This window comes from Cottoperca gobio, chromosome 24 (assembly GCF_900634415.1).
Source record: "Cottoperca gobio chromosome 24, fCotGob3.1, whole genome shotgun sequence".
NCBI classification, from domain to species: domain Eukaryota; kingdom Metazoa; phylum Chordata; class Actinopteri; order Perciformes; family Bovichtidae; genus Cottoperca; species Cottoperca gobio.
Window position 1 is genome coordinate 7,578,620 of NC_041378.1, and position 22,724 is coordinate 7,601,343.

The 22,724-nt window shown below is 41.3% G+C and overlaps 1 protein-coding gene across 1 annotated transcript in view; it reads left to right on the top strand.

The window, feature by feature from the left end:
• Window positions 1–1,448: 1,448 nt before the first annotated feature.
• Window positions 1,449–22,724, top strand: part of syne1a (spectrin repeat containing, nuclear envelope 1a) — a 113,515-nt gene continuing 92,239 nt past the window's right edge. Inside the window, 33 exon segments of the mRNA XM_029425845.1 lie at window positions 1,449–1,505; window positions 2,264–2,347; window positions 5,215–5,235; window positions 5,507–5,599; window positions 6,706–6,887; window positions 7,003–7,199; window positions 7,810–7,922; window positions 9,970–10,077; window positions 10,599–10,736; window positions 11,144–11,308; window positions 11,442–11,554; window positions 11,661–11,829; window positions 12,063–12,159; window positions 13,917–14,122; window positions 14,615–14,779; window positions 14,888–15,040; window positions 15,490–15,633; window positions 15,798–15,974; window positions 16,381–16,539; window positions 16,767–16,931; window positions 17,173–17,235; window positions 17,237–17,308; window positions 17,600–17,761; window positions 17,887–18,095; window positions 18,200–18,308; window positions 18,423–18,587; window positions 18,675–18,842; window positions 19,121–19,285; window positions 20,078–20,238; window positions 20,467–20,623; window positions 21,247–21,501; window positions 21,615–21,713; window positions 21,870–22,057. Coding sequence (XP_029281705.1) covers window positions 1,464–1,505; window positions 2,264–2,347; window positions 5,215–5,235; window positions 5,507–5,599; window positions 6,706–6,887; window positions 7,003–7,199; window positions 7,810–7,922; window positions 9,970–10,077; window positions 10,599–10,736; window positions 11,144–11,308; window positions 11,442–11,554; window positions 11,661–11,829; window positions 12,063–12,159; window positions 13,917–14,122; window positions 14,615–14,779; window positions 14,888–15,040; window positions 15,490–15,633; window positions 15,798–15,974; window positions 16,381–16,539; window positions 16,767–16,931; window positions 17,173–17,235; window positions 17,237–17,308; window positions 17,600–17,761; window positions 17,887–18,095; window positions 18,200–18,308; window positions 18,423–18,587; window positions 18,675–18,842; window positions 19,121–19,285; window positions 20,078–20,238; window positions 20,467–20,623; window positions 21,247–21,501; window positions 21,615–21,713; window positions 21,870–22,057 — 4,664 coding nt within the window. The 5' untranslated portion in view covers window positions 1,449–1,463.

Genomic DNA, 22,724 nt, shown 5'->3' on the forward strand with positions numbered 1-22,724 from the left:
ATTATGGCCCAGACACACACATATGTAATTAGCTCATTAAGACCTTGATTCATTTTTTATTTTTTTAGCTCATGTGGCTGAGCAGAAGAAATGGATATTACTTTCTTATTTTGTAATTAGTCAGAAATTTCCTCATTAGCTTTGGGATTATATTGAACAAATAGGTAAATTTAACTTCAATTAGCTCATAGTATAATCTATCCCCTTTGAAGGGGTCTTTGTAAGTGTTTCTTCTGTCACTTTGTGATCACTTTGGATATTCTAATATCCAAAGCCATGAAATGACATTAGAAGAGGAATTAGCGAGAAGAGCTACTGTATTTGCTAATTAATTTTGAAAGACGTGAGGTTAGGGTCCCTTCTCTCTGTGCCTTCTATCATTTTTCGCGCTGCCACTCTTTCTACTCAATTATACCCCTCTCGCGGATCCACGACGTTGGGGGGTTGTGTATTTCTCTCTCTCACCACACACATACACACACACTCCACTTGCACGTGCGAACACAGACACACTCCTGCATCTCTGCTTTCGTCGTTTCTCTCTTTCTCCTTCACTCCCTTTTAGCTAATCTCCCTGTGAATGGCTCGCTCGTCTGAACGCTTCCCCCCCCCCCCTCTAAACCGCTCCTCAGCCCCAGCATGTGACTGTGCTTTAAGAGAAATCCTTGATGTGGCGCCAGCAAGAAACAGAGATATGTGGATTTCCCAGAGTCTAGAAGTCTTGTGTCAGGTCAGGGAAGAAGTCAATGAGAAGGATGCAGTTTGAAATCATCAGCATATTTTAGGATTTGAAGACCCCATTCAGAGCCTGCTGAGCCTCTGCTTACGGCTGACTCTAGCTGTCAGTAATACTTGGCACAGCCAAAAACTCCTTCGCGCCTTCAAGTACATTTTTTACGAGGATTTCCTTTATCCATGTTTCACAAGTTGAAATTATCGTCTTACAATGTAATATATTTATAGTATTTTGGTTTATTTATGCGCTGTGCCACTTAGGATAATGTTCGGATAAACACTTCTTGCCTCATAGTTTCCTGTACATAGCAAGAGCTATTAAGGTTTAATTCCCAGATTTTAGCATTCCAAGAAAACTGAGAAACCTTTGTTTGGGTTTATGGCACGCAATGTTTACGTAAGGAATGAATTTATTTAACTTATTAAGCTCAGGCAGCAGGCACCTTTTTATACATTTCTATTGCGCACCATAAGAATTGTTCCTTGAAAACTTGTTTTTGCTTATTTTATACTTTTTTTATTTTGTTTTACTGTCGTTCAGTTTACAATGTCAAAAAACGAAGCTTCTCCCATTCCCCCGGGCATTACATCATTTCTAGTGTGCTTGTTTCAACATATTGATTGAAAGCGTTTTTACAATAAAGTCTCATGGGTATGCTTGTTTTCTCATGTAGCGTGTCCCGCCTCTGGTGGTGACAGACCTGTTTGAGGACATCAAGGATGGCGTGATGCTGCTGGCGCTGCTGGAAGTCCTCTCTGGACAAAAACTGGTTTGTCTCACGGTCATTTCTACAGCATGGGATTTGGCTAACAGTTCATATCCTCTGATCTCTCTGGATTACATTTTAACATGAACTGATACAACAAGGATCAGATTGGTTAAAGAACAGAGGGATTCAGTCATTTTTTTAAATGATTTGTGGTTGTTTTTCTTTATATAATAACCGTCAGTGCTGTTGCTATAAGTGTATTGGACAAACACTATCGACTGAATGCAGTGCATGTGAACTGAGCCACAATAACATGGAAATGTTCATTGATCGGCTTTTACTAGGATGTTTGGATTGAATAGAAAAGCCCAGATTAACAAGTGTTAATTTCCACGTGTGTGTGAATGTCTTTGTCTGTGTTGTGAACTATGATCTGTGTTCACAACACAGACAAAGACATTCACACACGCGCGCACACACACGCACACACACGCACACACACGCACACACACGCACACACAGCCTGAGGATAACTTGGCCAATATTGCCTAAGGTCTAAGCTGCCTATGTCCTATTGATCCAAATGTTTATAGTCAAACACGGCTCTGATTGGAACTCTTGGTCTTTCTCATTTTTATCAGCAAACACAAATACAGTTAAAAATAATATATGAGAAAATCAGAAATAGTGACCGTGCTCTCCCATCGTGATTCTCATACTTATATCTAACTAATCTTTTTTGCAGTTGTGCTGTTATATATTTCTTTCCCTCCGTTTTCTCTATTTCCCATTTCCATTGTTCTCCTTTTTCCTTCCAGCCATGTGAGCCAGGCAAGAAGCTAAAGAGGATCCACTGGGTCGCCAACATCGGTACAGCGCTCAACTTCCTTGAGGGGAGGAAGGTAAGAGTTCAGGGGCCTCTTTTTATGTTGTTTCTTCTTCCCTGTTTTCCCCCCTCCTGCTGCTCTCCCTGCTCAGCTGTTGCCCTGTGGGTGCAAACATTGAATCCTGACCTTGTGTGACCTGTTTCCCTTCGTCCCTGCCTCTTTCTCTTTCCACCTTCCCACATCCTTCATTTATCCCGAAACCAATACGCTCTTTCTTTTCAAGATTTTGTTGAGTAAATAAATGAAAGAAAAAACATCTTGATTTATTCTGGCTGACATTGTTCAAATATTTTCAAAAAGTCAATACAAATGTCATTATTGGACTATTACTTTACTAATTCTATCACTTAATCTGATCCATCATACTTGCTAGTCACACTACACCTCAAGCACTTTATGATATTAGTACTCTCCAGTTTTTTTTCCTTTTCTTAGCTTCATTGAGAGAATTACATTCAAAAATGCTCAATGTGGTTTTGGATGTAATCATCTAACTGTATCAACTGCCCCTCCGTGAGATTAGTTATACATTCTCAAAGCTTCAACCAGCTCGTCCTTGGATATGCATAAATAAAGCCATAAGTATGAGCTGGTGTCTGCAGGGACATTGATTTGTCTTCCTCAAGTGTGACAGGGTTAAAACCGTAAATCCTACACTATTAATCTGCAGTCTGGAGATGAGATGGTGTGTGTGTGTGTGTGTGTGTGTGTGTGTGTGTGTGTGTGTGTGTGTGTGTGTGTGTGTGTGTGTGTGTGTGTGTGTGTGTGTGTGTGACTGCGTAAATCTGTGTGTGTAGGAAATTAAATGTAAATATGCTCAGTGTGTAAATCTGATGTATTTCTAGACCATATTTACATTTTGATTTTGGAGCCCAAACGCTTTAAAGCCTGATGTATGTTCCTCTCTTGTGTCGGTATATTGTCAGTATGATGTTTATCATATGATCAATCACATTTGTAAACTGTTGAAACCATGTAAAATAAACTGGGAGTTTCAAACCCATACCTATAATGTCAACGTCTGAAACTATTATTATAGATGGATTTTCTTTATTTTTTATTATTCTAATAAACTGTAAAGAAAATGTCATAAAATAGTGAAAAATCCCAACATTCAAATTGCTTGTTTTGTCTGACTAATGCTTCAAAACATAAATATATTCACTTCACAATGATCTAAATCAAAGAAGAGCAGCAAATCTGCTCCTTTTGAGAAGCTCAAACCGGCAAATGGTTGGCATTATAGTTTTATAAATGACTTAAACTATTAATTATCCAAAATGCTTGTGAATAATGTCAACTACACTGTTTATCTACACAGTGTTGGTTTCAATGTAACTGCTACTGTAAGTTTACCTGTGTTTTTTTAAGATGGTGTTCGTGGGCATAACATAAATCTACGTTGGCCCTAAGAGCTCAACATACTAATTAAGAAAACCCACAACCCAAGCAAATAATAATAATAAACATCTTCAGCAATTAGACAACACGTGCGCAGCATTTAGAAACATCCTCGCCGACTTGAAGACACACAAAAATGTCAATTTGCGGACACATGCCCTTGTTGTTGTTGCAATTTGTGGTTTATGAAGTTATAGAAGTTGGCTATCCATCAATGTTTTTGACCTAAACTTTAAGTTAACATATAAAATATATATATATATCTGAATCATGCCATCGTAATGATATTTTTGGCGTCCCATGGAAACAGTTTCCGTGGTGTTGTGAGCTTCTTGCATCGCGTTTCTGTATTTGCAGTGCTTTTTGAAAATACTGCTGCATGTCGTCAAATTCATGTTTTTGTGTGTCGTTGGAGAAAATGTTTTTAAAATGTGTTGTCAAGAGATTACAGAGCTGCAGCAGATCCACCGGAGCCTGCTTTAATCGCAACGTTCTACTGTGCAAAACAGATTTTGCTCTGACAGCTTTTTCTGTGAAAGGAACAAAGTCCTGGAACTTGCTGATCACCTGAAATTTGCTGCAAACTTCACCACTTCAACAAACCTGTACTGATTTTAAATGAGTTTTTAATGAGCGCTTTATTGTATCTCAATGTAATCAGTTTACCTCACCGTTCTTAATCTCTTCATTTCATAAAAGCCCTTCTAGGGACGGGTGTTGCAAAGCATCATCCTCCATAAACACACTGATACTTGCATCGGATAGCTGTTTTCAGTTTGTCTATGTATATTGCATCTTCCCGTTCCTCTAAAATAAACCCTAAATAAGTTGGTGAAGAGGTTTTTCTAAATGCTCCGTATGTGTTGTGAAATTGGTGAAGATGCTTCTTCATTTGCTCGTGTAGTGTCTGATTTGCAGTGCGTTGAGCTCTCAGGGCCACCGTATAAAACACTTCCATTAACCATTCCACTTCACGCTGATGTGTGGAGTTGCCGGAATGTCCTGCTGTGTTTTCTAATATAAAACCGTGTATTGCATGTATTCTTATCGGCCACTGTCCCGTGCTTCCCCACGCTGCCCTCGCCTGCCCTCAATCTCTTCTTCCGTGCTTGTTCACATACAAGGAGTGACTTGTATTACCACATGATGACCTGTCGTGCTGCAGTAATATAACCCTCTGTGTGATACTATAGAATATTTCATCATATCAGTAGATACAGCCCTCTCCTTCTCCCTTTTCTTGCACCTCTCTACGTCTCTCTACCACTCTCTCCGTGTCCATCTCTGCTGGATATAATCCCTGTTGCCTGTGTGGTGGTGATAGATCTCCCCTCTCAGCCAACCACTCAAGTTATCTCACCTCAGAGATGCTACAGTATGTTCGATCTCACGGTCAATGAGGCGTCCTCCTTCAATCAAACACATCTAAATGCTCTCTTGCTCTGTTTCTCTGTCTTCCTCTTTTCTTATCTGCCCTCCAGTCTGCCTACAGAGGATCTCCGGTCAGTATTCATAACGTTACTGCTCTGGTTTGTTCAGGACATGGAATAGATTGAGTCAAGATTATCTGCATTCAGTGTTGAAGATTATTCTCATACTGTGTATTCTTCATTAATTTCTTGTAAACATATGTACGAGATACCAGATTGAGGAAAATTGTGTGTATTTAATGCATCTCTATGAGTTTATAGGGAAATATAAGCGGATAAACTGGATTTGATTGATTGATTGTCCTGTTTTGAGATATTGAAATATGAAATATTGTATTTTCAGATCAAGCTTGTGAACATCAACTCCACAGACATTGTTGATGGACGGCCGTCAATTGTATTGGGGTTGATGTGGACCATCATCCTCTATTTCCAGGTAACATTGCCTTTAGTTCATTTCCACACATGCAGTTACATACACACATAATTCAGGATATTACATTTTTAAAATGAAAGAATGAGACAAAACAAGGAGAAGAAATTTGGTGGTAACTAAGTTTCGTGACGTGAATGTCTAAATCAAATCACTAGGACTTCAAATTTTAAATGACATGGCTGCCAATATTACATCCAATAAGAAATGTGCAAAAGCCTAAATCAGTTTCGTGTTGCAAACTGGCAGTACTTATTCAGAAAACAGGCTGCTTGAAATCCTTTTCTATCTCGCAGAAAGCGAAGCAATTTGAACTATGAAGAAATTTAAGATGGGAAAATAACTCTTCTAAAGCATCTCCACTGAACACGAGCAGTTGCTATCTCAGGCATTTCAGACATCACAGATCAACAAGAACTTAATCACAACGCTACAGTCTCGAAGCAACTTCAGCACAGAAACGTCTGCTGTTCCAGCAAACAGAAGGATATTAAATAAAAGGACATATACATCAATGGAAAATGAACTTATTCACTTACTGACATTTTGATGTATTTCACTTTGCACTGATGTTTATGTGAGTTGTGAGCAGCCCCAGTTTGCTGGCAGTCGAGAGGAGAAACTGAGAAGTAGATTATGTGTGGACAGGAATAAATCTTTGAGCAGCTGGCTAGGCTGGAGTCTAATAATACATTTTGTGATTGTTGTCCCAAGTTATACATGTGTTTTGTTTTGTTTTCTCCCACACTTGGATGATATCATCAGGCTCTGGGCTGTTAAATATGTTATCATTTGTCAACTGAATTGAAATTCTGTACAATCACAGTTAAAGAATATATCCTTAAAATCCAATAATAAAGCAAATTAGGAGCCACTTGATGACACGTTTGCATGTTTATAAGTGCTGTGTATCATTGAAGGACGTCAGCTGCATGACTTGCACAAACCAAACACAAAAGTCAGTTGTTCAGTACTAGTAATCCTAATGATCAGGCACCGTGCTCCTCAGGCAGGAATTATAAGGAATAAACAAAGAATAAAAGATAGTTCTGGAGTAAATGTGTAGATATAGTGGCCAGATTTATTTCCCGGTTTCCTGTTCTTGTCAGATTGAGGAGTTAACCTTTAGCCTGCCAGCACTTCAGGCTTTGTCCAGCAGCACTTCTTCACTGGACAGCTCCACCAGCAGCACTGACACTACCAGCCCACCCGTCAAAAGAAAACCCCTCCCACCTATGCAGGGCGGAGCCAGAAAGGCCCTACTAAGATGGGTCCAGCAGACAGCCACCAAGTATGTAGCCTCCCTTAGTTAAGTGTCTTACCTTCAAAATACAATATGCCATATGCACCAGACCATTATCAGTGAAACCATCTGCGTTGATGTTGTGATGCTCTGTTTTTTCTAGACGTCTTGGCATTGAGGTGAAGGACTTTGGCCCCAGTTGGCGCACAGGGTTAGCATTCTTTGCCGTTATCAATGCCCTCCGGCCCAATCTAGTTGACCTAGAGCGTGTATGGAGGAGGCCCAACCGAGAAAATCTGCAGGAAGCTTTCTTATTGGCTGAGACCGAGCTGGGCGTTCCACAACTTCTGGACCCAGAGGGTAAATTACTTTTTCTACTGCATTTCATAAAGACTTTGTCATTAAGTTGATGAAAGCTGAACTGAAAAACATATTTATAACATCATGGAATCAAATGAATTCTAAAGTCATTTGCCTCTGTATTATCTTTTCTTTTTCTCTTGGCTAAATTATCTTTAATAGTAAAACATGCAACATTTGTGTTAGACATTACTTACCTTACATCTGTAGCTTTCCATCATATAGACTTTTTCCCCCCCCAGAATACTGAAATGCAATACATCTATCACAGCATCAGATGTGCACCTCAGTGTCACTTCCAAACACCAGCTGTGCCCCTTCACGCCTGCCCTTCAGAATGAACTCTGACAAATCAAGCTTGACATCAATGTAATTAAGGTCCATTAGGCCGTGAGATTCAGCATGGAGGAAACCTCCGAGCAAAACTTGGTCGCTGATCTGAAATGCTGAAGGTTGTTCTCATGGTTGTTTGTTTCTGAATAGATGTCAGTCAAACATATTCTTATCAATTCCAGTTATTTTCCTCTTTTAAGTGAAACTGTGGGAGAATTATCAGCTGACCTTAACTTGATACGACTTCTGATTACATTCATTTGATTTCCCTCCTTAGATGTCGATGTAGACAAACCGGATGAGAAATCCATTATGACATACGTAGCTCAGTTCCTGAAGCATCATCCTGACCGAAAGCAGAGCGTCGCAGACGAACAGCCAGACGAAGAGGTAACCAGCTGTCAGATTTATCTCAGTCTGGATACGCTCTTCATTCTCTGCTCTCATTCTGCATCCTGTGTGTTTTGTCTTTCTCTTCAGATGTCACAGTTAGTGTTTGAAACTTCAGCCAAGACATTTACATAGATGGCATTTTGTCTTTGTTTAGTTAGTGTTGTGTGCACAGCTGTGTCTTTCCTAATACTGTTTAATGCTTGTTTTAATCTATGTAAGTGCAAGATGGGTAGGCATGGGACGATATGAACATTTCATGTCACAATTATTCTGGACAAAAAGAAATCACAATATTATCCCAATATACTTATTACTTATTATTCTTTCTTACATGATCATTCCTGTATTTTTAATATCAGGCTCTATTTTCTATTGTTCTACCATGATAGTGAGCTTGACAGCATGTTCAAGATTATCCAGATAAGGGAAATTCACCACAATCAACTCATTGTTTGTGTGTTTTATCACAAACTGCGATAATATCCCATCCCTAAATGTGGATGAGGCTTCTTTCATTAAAGTTCAGTAAAACTCAGGGGGTGAATTTCCTTATTATATAATGACCTAATACTTTCTAAAATGCTGTAACCACCACCTTTCTGCTATGTACAGTAGGTTAAAACAAGCAGTAGTTTCACTTGTCATGTGCATATTTTATGTCTTTCCTTGTTGCACATCTCTTCGTATGTCTCCTTGTTTTTGTGTGGTGACTGTTTTCCTGTGGTTTTTGTGCTGGCCTCTGTCCTACAGCAGGGTCTTGCTCCTGACGATATAGAGGAAATGTTGCAGGTAGGTTATAGAGTAACTTAAAGGTCCCAGGGGGCAGGGTTTTCCATCATTTTCTACAGCTCAATGCAATTAGCCCCCATGCACATTCATGGTTTCCATAAAAATGTGATTAATGCTTATTTATCTGGCTCTACTATTGGATTACAGTATCACTGCCTACTGTACAGCGTACGGATGAGATTAAACATTGTTTTCCCACGTCAAAACAGAGCCTATATGCTAATATCTTACCTGATGTGATATTCCTGCCGCGGGGTTTCCGAGCCATGATAACAAAAGGAAGTCCAGTATAATAAGACGTGATATTACCATTTATTAACGTTACCTCCCGCTATGGCTCCTGGTTTCCATTAGCATGACAATGAAAGCCTCTGGCATTGGCAGTGTGCACTGATACAGTGTAGTTGATGGAAAGCTTGTGAATAGAGGTTGCCTGTTTTTAAGGTTAACAGTGGCAGGAACAGTGATGTGCTTTAAAGCCGCGCTAACCACTCACTTCCTGTGTTGCGCTGTGTTTTGTTGTCTGACAACACTGATTAGGCTTTTGGTGGTTGTCGTTGTTTAACACCCGCTTTGTTCTTTGTTGACAGTTCTCGCTAATGTTTGTCTCTTTCATTGAATGAAGGTCAATTGGCCCTCGTGTTTTCACATGAAAAACAACAAAAGTGTTATTTTATAAAATGAATAGCAGCTGAAACACTGGTTGTGAAATGATTTTCAGAAGTCGAGTACAATTTACCAGATACAAGAATTATCCTAATTTATTTTAAAACTGTCATTAAGAATAAAGTTTGATATCCTTGCAGGAGACGAAGTCTGAAAGGGAAATCTCTCAAACTGAAAAGAGAATCTCACAAGCTTTTGAGCAGCGTAGTATTATCGTCATGGTTACTTACAATCCTGTGAAATGTTAGTAGGGGGTCTCAGACAAAGTACCCTGTTTAAGCTGAGTGTTTTTGGCAGCTGTAGACTTTTGACATTTTGTCCTACAGGGAGATGCAGAGGATTAAGAGAACATGTTTAACAATACATATCCTCTCTTTCACTCTCTTCCTTTCATCAATCCCTCAAACATTTACTTTAACATTAACATCCCTTTTTCACTCCATCGTTCTGTTATACCCTCTCTCTTACACGCTTTCGCTCTCTTTTTTTATTTGGTTTTCATTTCATTTCTTTGCACTTCCCAATTTCCATGTCCATCTTCCCCACCCGTTGTTCGCCCCACCACCCCTCACTCATCCCGGCCTCCTAGAGAGAGCAGCGGAAGAGCCTGAGGGAGCTCAAAATGTGGCTCAACCAGCTGGAGAGAGACGCAATACAGGCTCAGGAGACTGAGGGCAATCTCGCTCAACAGTACCAGGTTTGTGTGTGTGTGTGTGTGTGTGTGTGTGTGTGTGTGTGTGTGTGTGTGTGTGTGTGTGTGTGTGTGTGTGTGTGTGTGTGTGTGTGTGTGTGTGTGTGTGTGTGTGTGTGTGTGTGTGTGTGCACTGTTTAAACTGGGCACACTGGGCGCAGACGCTCCTATTATTAGCTTAATCAGTGGCATTACACTGTGGGGATCAGATGGCAGCCGTCATATTTTCAGTCAATCTGGCTTATTCCACCAAGCCTCGGGACACTTTCCATATTCGGCAGCATGTGGGATACCCCCGTTTTGTTTTTTTTTGCACATTATTCAGGCGGGACTGAGAAATTGATGTCAGAAAGAGAAACAGCATTCAGAGGCAGTTAGCCACAGACTTTATGAGGGTCTGATTGGATACCAATGGAAAGACGGTTTGACCCCTGAGAGCTCACGTGTTTTCATGACTGTATACCGTAAACGTAAATATATTTTGAGCTGTAAATTATGACCAGATTTCCCTTTCACTTTCTTTTCAGTTGTTCAAGAGTCTGCATGTCCAGGTGGAGATGAGGAGGAAGCACGTGGAGGGAGCTTTGCAGTCCACTCAGAAGGATGGGATGCTGACTGTGGATCAGGCTCTGGTCAAACAGGCCTGGGAAAGAGCCTCTAATAGGGTGAGAGGAGCAGGAGGCACACACCTCGTCATGGTTGCATTTGTTATTTAGTGCCAGGGCAACAGTCTGTCAGAGACTAAGCTGACTTGGGAAATGTTAATAGTTCATTGTTTTTTTGCTAGAAAGTTAAGTTGGCATTTTGTCGCCCACTTATTCATGATTTAGCTTAATTCAATTAAGACACAAACTGAAGCAAAACCAATCCATGTAAACTAGTTTTGAAGTATGTTTATTTTCAGCGTGTGATAATCCGTTTTCATTGTAATCTTTTTAATCTGTTATGTGTTTTTAATTGGGGTTATTAGGGGATTTTTGTTGTTGTTGTTGTGCCATGCAATGAGTTTGACAATCACAATCTGCTCATAGTGTTTCTCTGTTTGTCTCCTCAACTGTGCTCCTCATGTCAGCTCCTGGACTGGCATCTGCAGTTGGACAGGTCTCTGCCGGCTCCTCTGGATATGGTGGGGGCGTGGCTGCATGAGGCTGAAGGAGCCCTGCGACAAGAAATCATCGTCCATCAAGCACACGACGTGACAGCCACCGCTGTCCACAGGGTTCTGGAGCAGCACAAGGTTAGCATTGGGGACATGGAGAGGAGAGGAACAAGTGTAGAAAAGAGCAACTAGGCGCAGGACATTTTGTTCAGTCTTTACAAGTATGTGTTTGTTTTTCTGTGTTCATGTACTGTATGTCTACACTGTGCAGGACGTGTTGAACAGCCTGGAAAGTCACCAGCGGGTATTTCAGAAGATCCATAAAGACAGAAGTGTTGATGGAGTCTCTGTACCCCCAGACCAGCTCCAAGACATAGCTGAAAGGTAATAAAGACACCTGCATGATTTCACATTCTGCTTTTCAGAGGAGAAGCAGAATGTGAGGGTCAAGCTGTAGCTCTTTTGTAAACTTTGTCTCTTTTTTTTTTAGGATGAACTTTGTCTCTACATCTTCGAGCCTCCACTTGTCTAGAATGGAATTCTTGGAGAACAAACACCACATGCAGGCCTTCCTCACTCTAGCCGAGTCCAAGCTCAAATCCTGGATCATAAAATACGGCCGACAAGAGTCCGTGGAACTGATGCTCCACCACTATGTTGTAAGCTCAGGCTTTGATTCCCTCTGTACATGATGTGCTGTAATGTTAATTGAATATTTAGGGTTCTGTGCAGATCTTGAAAGTGGTTATAAAACATATTTGATGCTAAAGATATTTCCCGCTTCAGTACATAATGTACGACTACTAGTGTTATTGCTTTATACCTTTATGATGTTATGACTCACTTCCTCACTTGTGGTAATAGTTTTCCTATTTGATTCTGTCTTCATCAGTCATTTGTGGAGAAGCAACATTTCTTCGACAATTACGAGGCATTGTTCCAGTCCCTGAAAGTGTCTGCTGAGGCCTATGTCAGTGCTGACAGCTCAGGTGAGGAATCAAAACGTATACAGTAAATGTATTATTAGATATATAAGATACAGAATTTATCTTTTTATGTTGATATGTTCACATTTACAGCTAAATTCTTCATTTCTGACCCTACTGATAACTAAAATGGCCTTTGGGAGCTGCTGAGGCGGAGATTATGCTATATTGTGATTGTTATTTATCTGGAAAGTCAATTAATTCTGAGCTGGAAGGTTCAATCTTGGTCTTTTATGCAACAAAAAGGAAACCTTGAACACCGTTTCATGCATAAGATGCAGGAATTAAATATTTTGGCCATCAAATTAAATACTTGGCAAATTAAGGTACTTAATCATTTCAATGCCAAACTTACTTAAAAAAAACAATATTGCAGTAAAGCAGTTCTGCTCAGTGATGCAGTGATTAAAGCCACGTAATTGCCCACAATGGTCCCAATGCAATTACAGATATTACAGGGATAGAGATCTTGCTATGTTATGGTTGTTGTACACATTGTACATATATGTCAACTGTATTCGCCCTGATCAACAACTTGATAGCCAATGAGGCTTTCTCTTCCAGCAGCTCAGTCTGCCCCTGTCTGGTGTTACAGCTTGGTAGAAGGGGAGAGTCTGCGGGCTACAGCTAAATGAGGTTTCTCCACTCCCAGCTCTCAGTGGGGAATACGACCCCATTTGCTAGTTAGGGGCTGCTCCACTTCTGCAGGTCTCTGGGCGCAAACGGAGCTAGCTTGTTGGTTTATTAAGTTTCAGGGTTGTGCTGCTTTAGGGTATGCAGAGCGGAGAAGAGAGGTATTGCGAGAAATCAGGACATCTGAGGCCTGATTGGAATAAAATTCCCCCCACCAGCACCATACCCGCATGAGTCTTGCTGGTAGTTAGGACTCTCGGCTCTGATTGGCCAGATCATTCCGATCTTTTTAAAGGCCCACTTTGAGGTCACAGCAATCTGAGGCACGAGAGCCGGATAAGGGGATTTAGATGTAATGATCTACTATTTAAAGGCATAGTACTATCTGATTCATGTGTATTTGAAAGTGGATAGTGGTAGTCATTTATGAGACCCACACTGGCAGACAATAGTTTGTAGTACAGGACTTATGAGACCATTTGTACCAATGAAATGGAACACACAAGCAAAGATAATACATCTCTCTGTGGTGAGCGTTTTCGAGGTCAGAGATTTGTCTTCAAAGGCATGTAGCTCCATCAGTCTTTATGTGCTCTTTCCATGAATATGTGACCATATGTCCTGTGCCTCAAAGTTATATTATATAAAAGTGTAAGACGAGTAGTAGAGAAGAGTCCATAAGTCATCAAACTGACTTAATAATAACAGTTACACAGCAATTATATATCTAAACAGGAGCTAACATTAGCCACCGTGTGCCACTTGTCAATACCAGACCAAGTAAGGCTGTGGCTGCAAACCCCTGAGTGTATTCAACAGAGCAAGAGTGTGTTTTATTATTCATGAATTCAACTTTTTATTTGTAAAAGAAAGCTTTTGTTGTGCATCGTCTCACTTAAATCCCAGACATAGATAGATTTGATTCAAATAAACAATAACAAGTAGTGAGATAAAAACAAACATCAACAATGATATTAGTAATTCAACCCAAATTGAAAGCCAAATTAAAAAGAATGGTCTTAAATTTCGGCTTGTAATTAAAGTATCAGCATTTCAGCATCGTTCTGAGTTAATAGAAGTATTACTGTTGATGTCGTTGTTGATGTTGTAATTTATCTTTCCTCCAGTGGATGAGGGCGAGATGGGAGTGCGCAGGTTCATGCGGGAGGTGGTGACCCAGTGGAGGAGTCTGTCCATGGAAGTGCGTAGTGTGAGGAGCATGCTGGAGGAGGTGCTGTCCAACTGGGAGAGGTACAGCTCCACTGTGGCCTCTTTACAGGCCTGGCTGGAGGATGCAGAGGAAGCCCTGAGCCAGCCAGAAAACACAAAACGGGTATGAGATTGACTCCCAATGTTGTAGGAAACCCCACCATACACTTAAAGTTTTTTTTCTAAGCACAGATTAAGAGTCCCCTCGTAAATGCATTTACACGATGGACTCAAATGCCTCAGAGTTGTAGCAATCAAATCCACGTCAGCCCAATTTCAAGCATTTGGTCTTCTAAGTGGAATCCTATTAGCAGTCTCCACTCAAGTATCTAATGATCTCCTTGACTTACAACAAGCCACTGAGGATATTCCAGTTGTCACATTGCCATGGTTACCACAGATTCACATCCCCACCCAGGATTAGGCGGCTAATTACCCCAGTTTTCTTTATTATCCTTTTTTTTGTTTCTCTCTATGAGTCCCTTTCTTTGTCTCTTTTTTTTTGATTCGCTTTCTTTGTTACTTTCTTTGACACTCGTTCTTTGTGTTGTTCTTTGTTTCTCTTGATTTGTCTTCGTTTCTTTTTGTCTTGTTAATGAGTCTGTCTCTCATCCAGGAGTTCTTTAGGAATCTCAGCCACTGGATGGATCAGCATGCAGCCATGAACGACGCCGGGAATTTTCTCATCGAAACATGTGACGAGACCGTGTCGCTTGATCTCAAGCAGCAGCTACTTCTTTTGAATGGACGATGGAGAGACCTCTTCCTAAAAGTCAAACAAGTAACAAACGAACACACCTTAAAAATGCAACTATAATACTGTATGTCAGAGAAAAAATCTCTCGATAAAATCAATCCTACAGTTTGTATTATGTGTCCTTTATTGCAGTATGCCCATGCAGATGAGCTGGAGAAGTGGAGAAAAGACCATCTAAAGGCCGTGTCGGCCCTAAAAGAGCTGCTGGACACAGCAGAGGCCAAGCTCTGTGTTCCTGTCCAGGTGTCTTTCCTCAACGTTAGAGCCTTTCTGCAGGACGTGGAGGTGAGAAAATCAATCTGACAGTCTTTCTATCATACGTTAACATTAGAGTAGCACAATAACACAAGAACAGCACTTATTACCAGTGATTGTTGTTGATTCAGCTGATACTATTCTATCACTATCACATTTTCTACAAGCATGTTTAGGTTGGTAGAATCACAACAGTCTTAGTGCCCAACTCACTAACTTGTTTCTTAACAGCGATTATTTTGTACCATCAAAGTCTAGTCAGCAGTTTAGCTCTGATACAACTGAGATGATCCGGGATCATTTCATCATCTTTCCCAGTTGCGCTCTTAAACTTTTGAAGAAAAGTTACTAAAAGCTTTAAGTAAGATCTGCAGTCGACCTTGATTCTTGTTGTTTTTATTGCCCTAATCAGTTTTGATGAAAGTGCATTCAAATTAAGGATGTCTAAGATGACCCTTTGCCTCCACGTCTCATCTCAGAATACCAAGCAAAAGGTTGTTGCCATGGAGACACAATATAAATTGGCTGCCCGCGGTGCTCAGCTTCTTGCCAAAGATGCGCCACAGGATGAGGCTGCTAGGGTCATGGCAACTATGGCAACAGCCAAAAGTCAGCTGAGTAAGGTGGGTATCTTTTATGTCCGATAACCACGATAAGTAGTACTTTCTTTGAAAGCAACACTCTTACCCTTACCTCATTGGTGAGACTTTTTTTTTTTAATAGTCTCATCACACATTGTTGTCACTTTCCATGTCACTATTTAATGGCCTTTGTTATCTGTCTCCAGGTGCGAGAGCGGTGTCCCTCCCTTGTGAGGGAGTGTCACGTCCTTCTGCCGTTGTTGGAGGAGATGGAGAGACACGTCACTGCTTTTTACCAAGCCCTGGAGCGGGCCAGTCGCATCACTTTCGCTGCCAGAGATCCAGACACACAGACGCAGACCCAGCAAAAACAAAAGTGGCAGGTAAGATATGATGACAATAAACCGCATCAGCTTTGATGTTTACCAGGGTGAAGCCTGGAAAAGGAAATTCAATTTTTCTTATTTTAGTCGTTTTACAGTGCAATTGATATACTGTATATCATTTCTTCATCCTTTCACTCATGGGACTTCTGACTTAAATCGAAGAGTAATATGTTATCATAATCAAAAGGAATGATGGAAAAATATACAAAAATATAACCATATTTTCTCTCCCGTGTGTCTAATTTATCTTCTCCACTACCATTCACATGACATTGAAATCCATCTTTACAATCAGCTTTTTACTATAACCTTTTTTCTGATGGGATTACTAATATCAAAGAAAAGTTTTGAGGTACTTGAACGCACCATTATTAACACACTTCCATATTTGTTGCTTCCTCAGGATTTGTTAAACCAGCAGCAAAGCTGTAAACGCTGTCTGTCAGTGATCGAGAGGAATCACCACACACTGCAGAGGGCGCTCTCCTCCAGTAAGGTGCTCCAAAACTTCGACCTGTCCCTGCTGCAGAAGAGAGTGGCTGAAATACAGGGCTCAGCGCAGGTTAGTGTTAAACACACATGTACACGTACGCACACCATAATGCCAGAGACACAGACTCCGCATTACCTGCAACGCTGATTATATTAATGAGATTACAAGAACATCAAAACACCCAGGAGGCAACAGTGCAGATAAGACTTACTCATGCGTCTCACTTAGACAAATAATGTAATTACACTATATTTCCAAAGAGACCAGTTACAATCACCTACTGTCCGTCCTCTCAGGCTTTGCTGAAGGAGGTCGGGGAATGGAGGAGGCAGGAAGAGGCCAACAACTGCCTGAGGAGGAGATTCGAGGAATCCAGACAAGAGCTTGAGAGAGTGCTGAAGAAAGCTCTGGGCTGCTTGAGAGAGACTGGAGACGCGGAGGAATTACTGAAGAAACATAGCGTAAGATTAAACCTTCTACTACAAAAGGACGTATATGAAGGGTACGGCTAATCTGTAAATAAGAATATTCGCTGCTGAATCTTCTCTCGGCCACAAAGACAAACGGTAACAGTAGCAAAACATAAAGAAAAATACACCCGTACGTCACTTGTGTTGTTTGGTCATGCAAACAAAAGAGATTCAGTGAAATAAACTCAAAAATGTCTTCTCTCGCTCATTGATTATGTTGTTTTCTTCACAGGACTTTTTTGGCCAACTGGACCAGCGGTTGCTGAGCGTGTTCTTGAAGGCGTGTGATGAGCTGCACTGACATCCTTCCACAGGAGGAGCAACAAGGGCTGCAAGAAACTGTCCGCAGGCTGCACAAACACTGGAAGGTCAGGGTTCACCATGCTCTAACACTCTCACTGATTACTGTGTATCTCTGGTGGCGCTTAGCCGATACTTCATTAACTTAACCAGGAAGAGCGTTGGCTTTGATAGAGTTCCCTCCCGCCTGTTTCCAATTAACCTATATTAGTTAGATTAAAATGCAACCCTCTCACTGTTTACTCGCAGTCTCTGTGGAGGATATTTAGTCTCTGACAGTTTTGAGGATGTTACAATATGATGTTTATTATACAGTATATTTTATCTACCATGTCTTTTATACTCTGTGTTTTCCACAGGACATCCAGGGCGAAGTACCGTCTCACCTGCTCCGTCTAAAAGTGGAGTTGGAGCGAAGTAGAGTGGCTGTGATTATACAAGACTGCCGAGCAGAGCTGGACAGAGAAATGCAAGCCCTGTCTGGCACCTGCACCAGTGAGCGAGTGATCAAAGAGCACAGAGTGAGCATGAGATTTTGTAGAAAAATAGATTAATCCAGAAGTGAGAGAAAAAGAAAGAAAATCACTTAACGTAATCTTCATCATCATCTTGGAGCTTTCAACATTCCCTTCTCTCTTATCTCCAGACTTTTTTCAGGGAACGCAAACCTCTGACTTTGTGTGAGAAGAGGATTAGAAACATGGAGGATCTGTGTCACAAGTTGCCTGACAACGACCCGGCTTATCGAATGCTAGACTCCACCAGAAGGACTGTAGAGGAGGTTACAGAGCAAATCAAGAGCACACACCTCAAACTGGAGCATCACCCTGATAAATGGAAAGAGTGGAATGAGAGGTAAAGGTCGACAAAAACTCAAAGTCCTTACAGTATCTGCAACATCCTAAAGTCTGACATTTTCATTACTGAAAAGGCTTTAAAGCAGTTGTTCCTTTTTCTAGGTTCTGTGATCTTTCTGATTGGCTCTCCACTCAGAGGGTGCAGGTGAGGCTCTTGAGAGAAACAGCAAGAAATTCCAGCCATCAGGAGCAAGTTGATGCTGCTGTTCAGGTGAGCTTGCACATTATATTTGCTGCTGCAGGCACAGAGATTAGGTGATGATTCTAAAACCGCTCAGCCTCAGTAAAATTGCATTCCCCTTTTTTGTGCTTCCCCTTTTTTCAGACTCTGCAGGAAGCAGTAGATGCCCGAGAGGAGGGCCTGTTGTGGCTCAAGAGCCGTCTTGCTGGGCTTTCTGAGGTTAGCTCTGAACTGGAGGTCCAGAGACAGAGAACAGCTCTTGCCAAACTCTCCACTGACCTGCGGGCACTCTTTTCTTCCCTTTGTCAGGTATTCTGAGATACTCCAAATCCTAAAATGTGTCTCCTGTGTTCAACAAAATCAATCGGTCTGATCCTTTGCCTCCCTTATTCATAGTGGGGTGAAGAGGGCTCTGCTATGTTCCAGTACGAGGAGCTGAAGGAGGAGGTGCACGGTGCTCTCGAGGAGGTTCTGAGAGTGCGAAGAGAGGCTGAGGAGCAGATCAGCAGGATCCTGGATGCTGAGGGGCTGGAGGAGGCCACACAACTCTATCTTATTCACCAGGTGTGTGCAATGCAGAGGCAGATTAGTTGTGATGTCAACTGTGTACTGATATTTGAAAGAATACTAAAGGAGTAACTTAACAACCCCTGAACTCCAGTGGTTTACCTTCCTACCCTACTACAGTCATCTTCATGTGTATGATGTCACAGGGCCTAGGGTCCTTTGGTTACTCTTCAAGCATCACCTTCAAGTAATGGATATCATGTTGTCATTTTGCTTCAAAAAATAAATCTGTTTGTAATCTGACATGTTATTTTCTGCCTATGTGTTTGTTATAGCACCACCTAAAGCGTCTGCATGCTAACAGGAGAGAGACGGAGCTTCTGGTGGCCCACTGCCGCCAGCTGCAGAAAGGGGAGGGGCTCAGTCAGTCTCTAGGGGAGCTGGAGGGAGTTTTCAGAGACGTCGACCACAAATCAGGGGCGAAGGAGCACAACCTGCAGGTAGCTTGAGCCTGGACTTTTCTCACATGTCAGTGTGCTAATGTTTGCATGTGTGAGTGTCCAACGCACCCCTGCAGTGATCATTGATTTGTTGAACCTTAAACCACATATTGATTGTTATGTGGCAAGTTCATTTTGTTTGTGTCTGTTGTCTTGGGATTTGTTTATACTCTTCTACCACTGTATTCGAATTGATCATAAAATCAACATGTGTCTGCATGAAAATGTCCAAGATACCTGGAGTGCAAAAAAATATTTTCAAAGGGAAAACCACCGTAAAACACCTTAAATCGAAACTCCAAAACACCTTCTCTGTTAAAGATCCATTTCATACGGACCCTATTACAGCAATGTTAAATCATTACATAGAGAGAGATAGAAGGTGCAAAATGCCGTTTGGTACGTTGAATGACACTAAACACTACAGTACCCGTCAACTCTGTGTGCACATGCAGCATTTTCTATATGAAACTTTACCCACTGACATTATTCTGCTATTCCTTCATCAACTCAAGGCAACGCTGAGCTCCTGGCAGCATTTTGAAGCAGAAAGAGAAACCGTTTGGAGGTTTATCAGTAATACCAACAATGAGCTGCACAAAGAACTTATTTTCAACAGCCTGGACAGCCTGAAATCTGAACTGGAGCATAACAAGGTTTGTATGTGCAGTACATGTGTGTGTGTGTGTGTGTGTGTGTGTGTGTGTGTGTGTGTGTGTGTGTGTGTGTGTGTGTGTGAGTGTGTGCTCTGTATTAGCTCCTACAATATATTGGCTTCTTTCTCGTCCGTAGGAGCTGCTCACAAAAATTGAGGAGTGTTCTGTGCGAACAGATCTCCTGCTGGAGAAGGCAGCAGATATTCAGCTTGGTCCAAAGAATCAGACTCTTCTTCTACAGCAGGCCCAGTCCACCAGAGAAGCAGTCGCTCAACTTCAAGACCACCTCAACAAGAAGTATGTCGCATTCTCATCCCAAGCCCTCCTTCCCCTTGAATTATAATGGAGTATACTGTAACCTCCTCAAACTTAAGCCATATTTTCAAGTTTGATGAGGAAGAAAAATGTAATTGAATAGACAATTTTCACCACGCTAAAAGGTAAACTTGTATGTTGTCATTCCTACAGTACATTTAGATATGCTCGCCGTATTTTTAATGAAATATCTAATCTTGTGTCTTCCAGTGTTGTCCAGCTGGAGATGATGTGTATGTGGTGGGAGCGCTTCAGCGGTGAATCAGAGGCCTTCTCTCTGTGGATCAATGAGAAAGAGAAGGAGCTGGAGGCCGTCGGCTCCACCTCCTCCTTAGATCCTCTGGACAAACACATCAGCACAGTGGAGGTATGTCATGCATCTCATTCTTTTTATCCCTGATACTGACTGCACACTGTTTAGCTCTAATTTTCTTTTTTTTTACAACTTTTTCAATCATCTTCTGATATTTACAAATAAATATGCATCATCTAAACATTTTCTTTAGTAGATCCAGTCAAACATGCTGTCTGACTTTGTGCCTGTAGTGTACAGTATGAGCGTGGCCCGGGGTTTACTAAAATTAAGATGAAATAAGATTACATTTTAATGTAACCCCGAGGGGGAATTGGGTCAGAGCTGCAGCGAAGACTAGGATATAGAAAATAAATGATCATAGTGAAGGAAATATAATCTTGGTTTACCAGACCTCAACCATGTCAATCTCATGGAGTAAAACATTTGGGATAACAAGACTTAAGAAGTCCTGCAGCAGCCATTTGATTATTTATGAGTTTGAAAACTGTTGCCTCCAGAAACAGCGCAGTCATCGGTCCTTGAATTTATCTAGACCTCCATAAACCTGAAGAGACACAACTTTTATCCATGATAGATAAAGGAATTAAAAACATAGCAAAGTATTATCAAGTCTTTATGTCTTGTTTATTGTATTTTTCCCAATTCATGTCTCCCATAATTCCTTTCCTGATCAGCTGCCATCTGCTGTTGCATCCCTACAGGCTGTGGCAGAAGGTTTAGAGGAGAGAAGAGCAGCTCTGGCCCACATGGAGGCAGAATGTGAGGCTCTGTCTAGGTTCGTCACCCCTGGAGAGGCTGGATGCATCCGGACACGGCTCGCACAGATGAGGCGCTGCTGGGAAGAATTGAAGGGGAGAGTAGAGCAGCTGGGAGGACAGCTCAACCAGAGCGCCTCCTACTGGCAGAGATACAATGATAACCTTGAACAGGTATACAGCAACACATAATGGAATAGTTTGTGTCAAAAATTGTAATTAAGGTTTTTGCAGTGCCAGTGTATTAAATACATTTTTGAATAAGTTCAGTTTTTGTCATTCGTCAGTGCAAGAAAGCAATGAGTGACCTTAAGCAGAAGCTTGACTGTCCAGTCACATGCTGTTCATCATCATCCGAGACCTACAAAAACCTCCAGGATCATATGGTAAGATAAAACACAGAGAATGACGTCGTTATATGGAATTATTGTTTTGTTTATGTTAGTTTGACTGGGTTTGTTTGTAGTTTTCGTTTTCTTTTCCATACCTAAACTGTGACAGCATTATTTGCCCGATGACGAGCACATATCTGTTTCCTCCAGGAGGTCTTCCAGGCCGTTGGGCAGCTGAACCCCAGGCTGATTGCTTTGTGTTCAGCTATGAAGAGGCTCGGAGAGGGCAGCCAGCTGGAGGAAGAGGTGGCTAACCTCCAGAAGCAACAGGGGGAGTTTATGGGAAAGGCAACAGAAAAGCAATCTACATTAGAGAGCCTTCTGGCACTGTGGCAAAGGTAAAGTAAATTGTTATGTGTGCCTGTGTTTGTGAATTGTTTTTGGGGGCATCTGCAAAAAAAACTGTTGGCATTAAATCCAGACAGTGTTGCTCTGCACCTCGTGTGTGTGTGTGTGTGTGTGTGTGTGTGTGTGTGTGTGTGTGTTCCTGCAACACTCAGAAGAGGTGTGTTTGAATGTTTCAAGACTTTTAGTTCAAACTGCTCAAGAATGAGTTCATTTTGATGAAATCATTGATTGTATAAACATTGCTATTTCCCCTTTTATTGTTGCTGCTGAATCCTCCTTTCGATGCCAATTTCCTCTTTTATTCCCTCATCATAGTGTGAGGTACAGGAGCGAGATCTTGTCTTTGAATCTGTCTGCCCCCCCCCAGTCAGTCTTAGCCTTTCTATTCTAATAATATGCTGTTCTCATCGCTTTCTTTGATCACACAATAGACTTGGACTAACAGACTGGAGCGATTGTTTCACATGGTAGCTGTTTAATGAGTTAAAGCCTTGCTGCTTGTTTTGTTTATTTAAATAATCTATCTATTTATCATTTTTCCAGTCAGTGTCTCTTTTTAGATGACCTAAATTATATTTCTGCTGCTAAACTTCAGCTGAGTTTCTGTGTGTTCCTCAATCTTCTCCCCTGCAGGCGTATGTATGAGGGATTACTTAC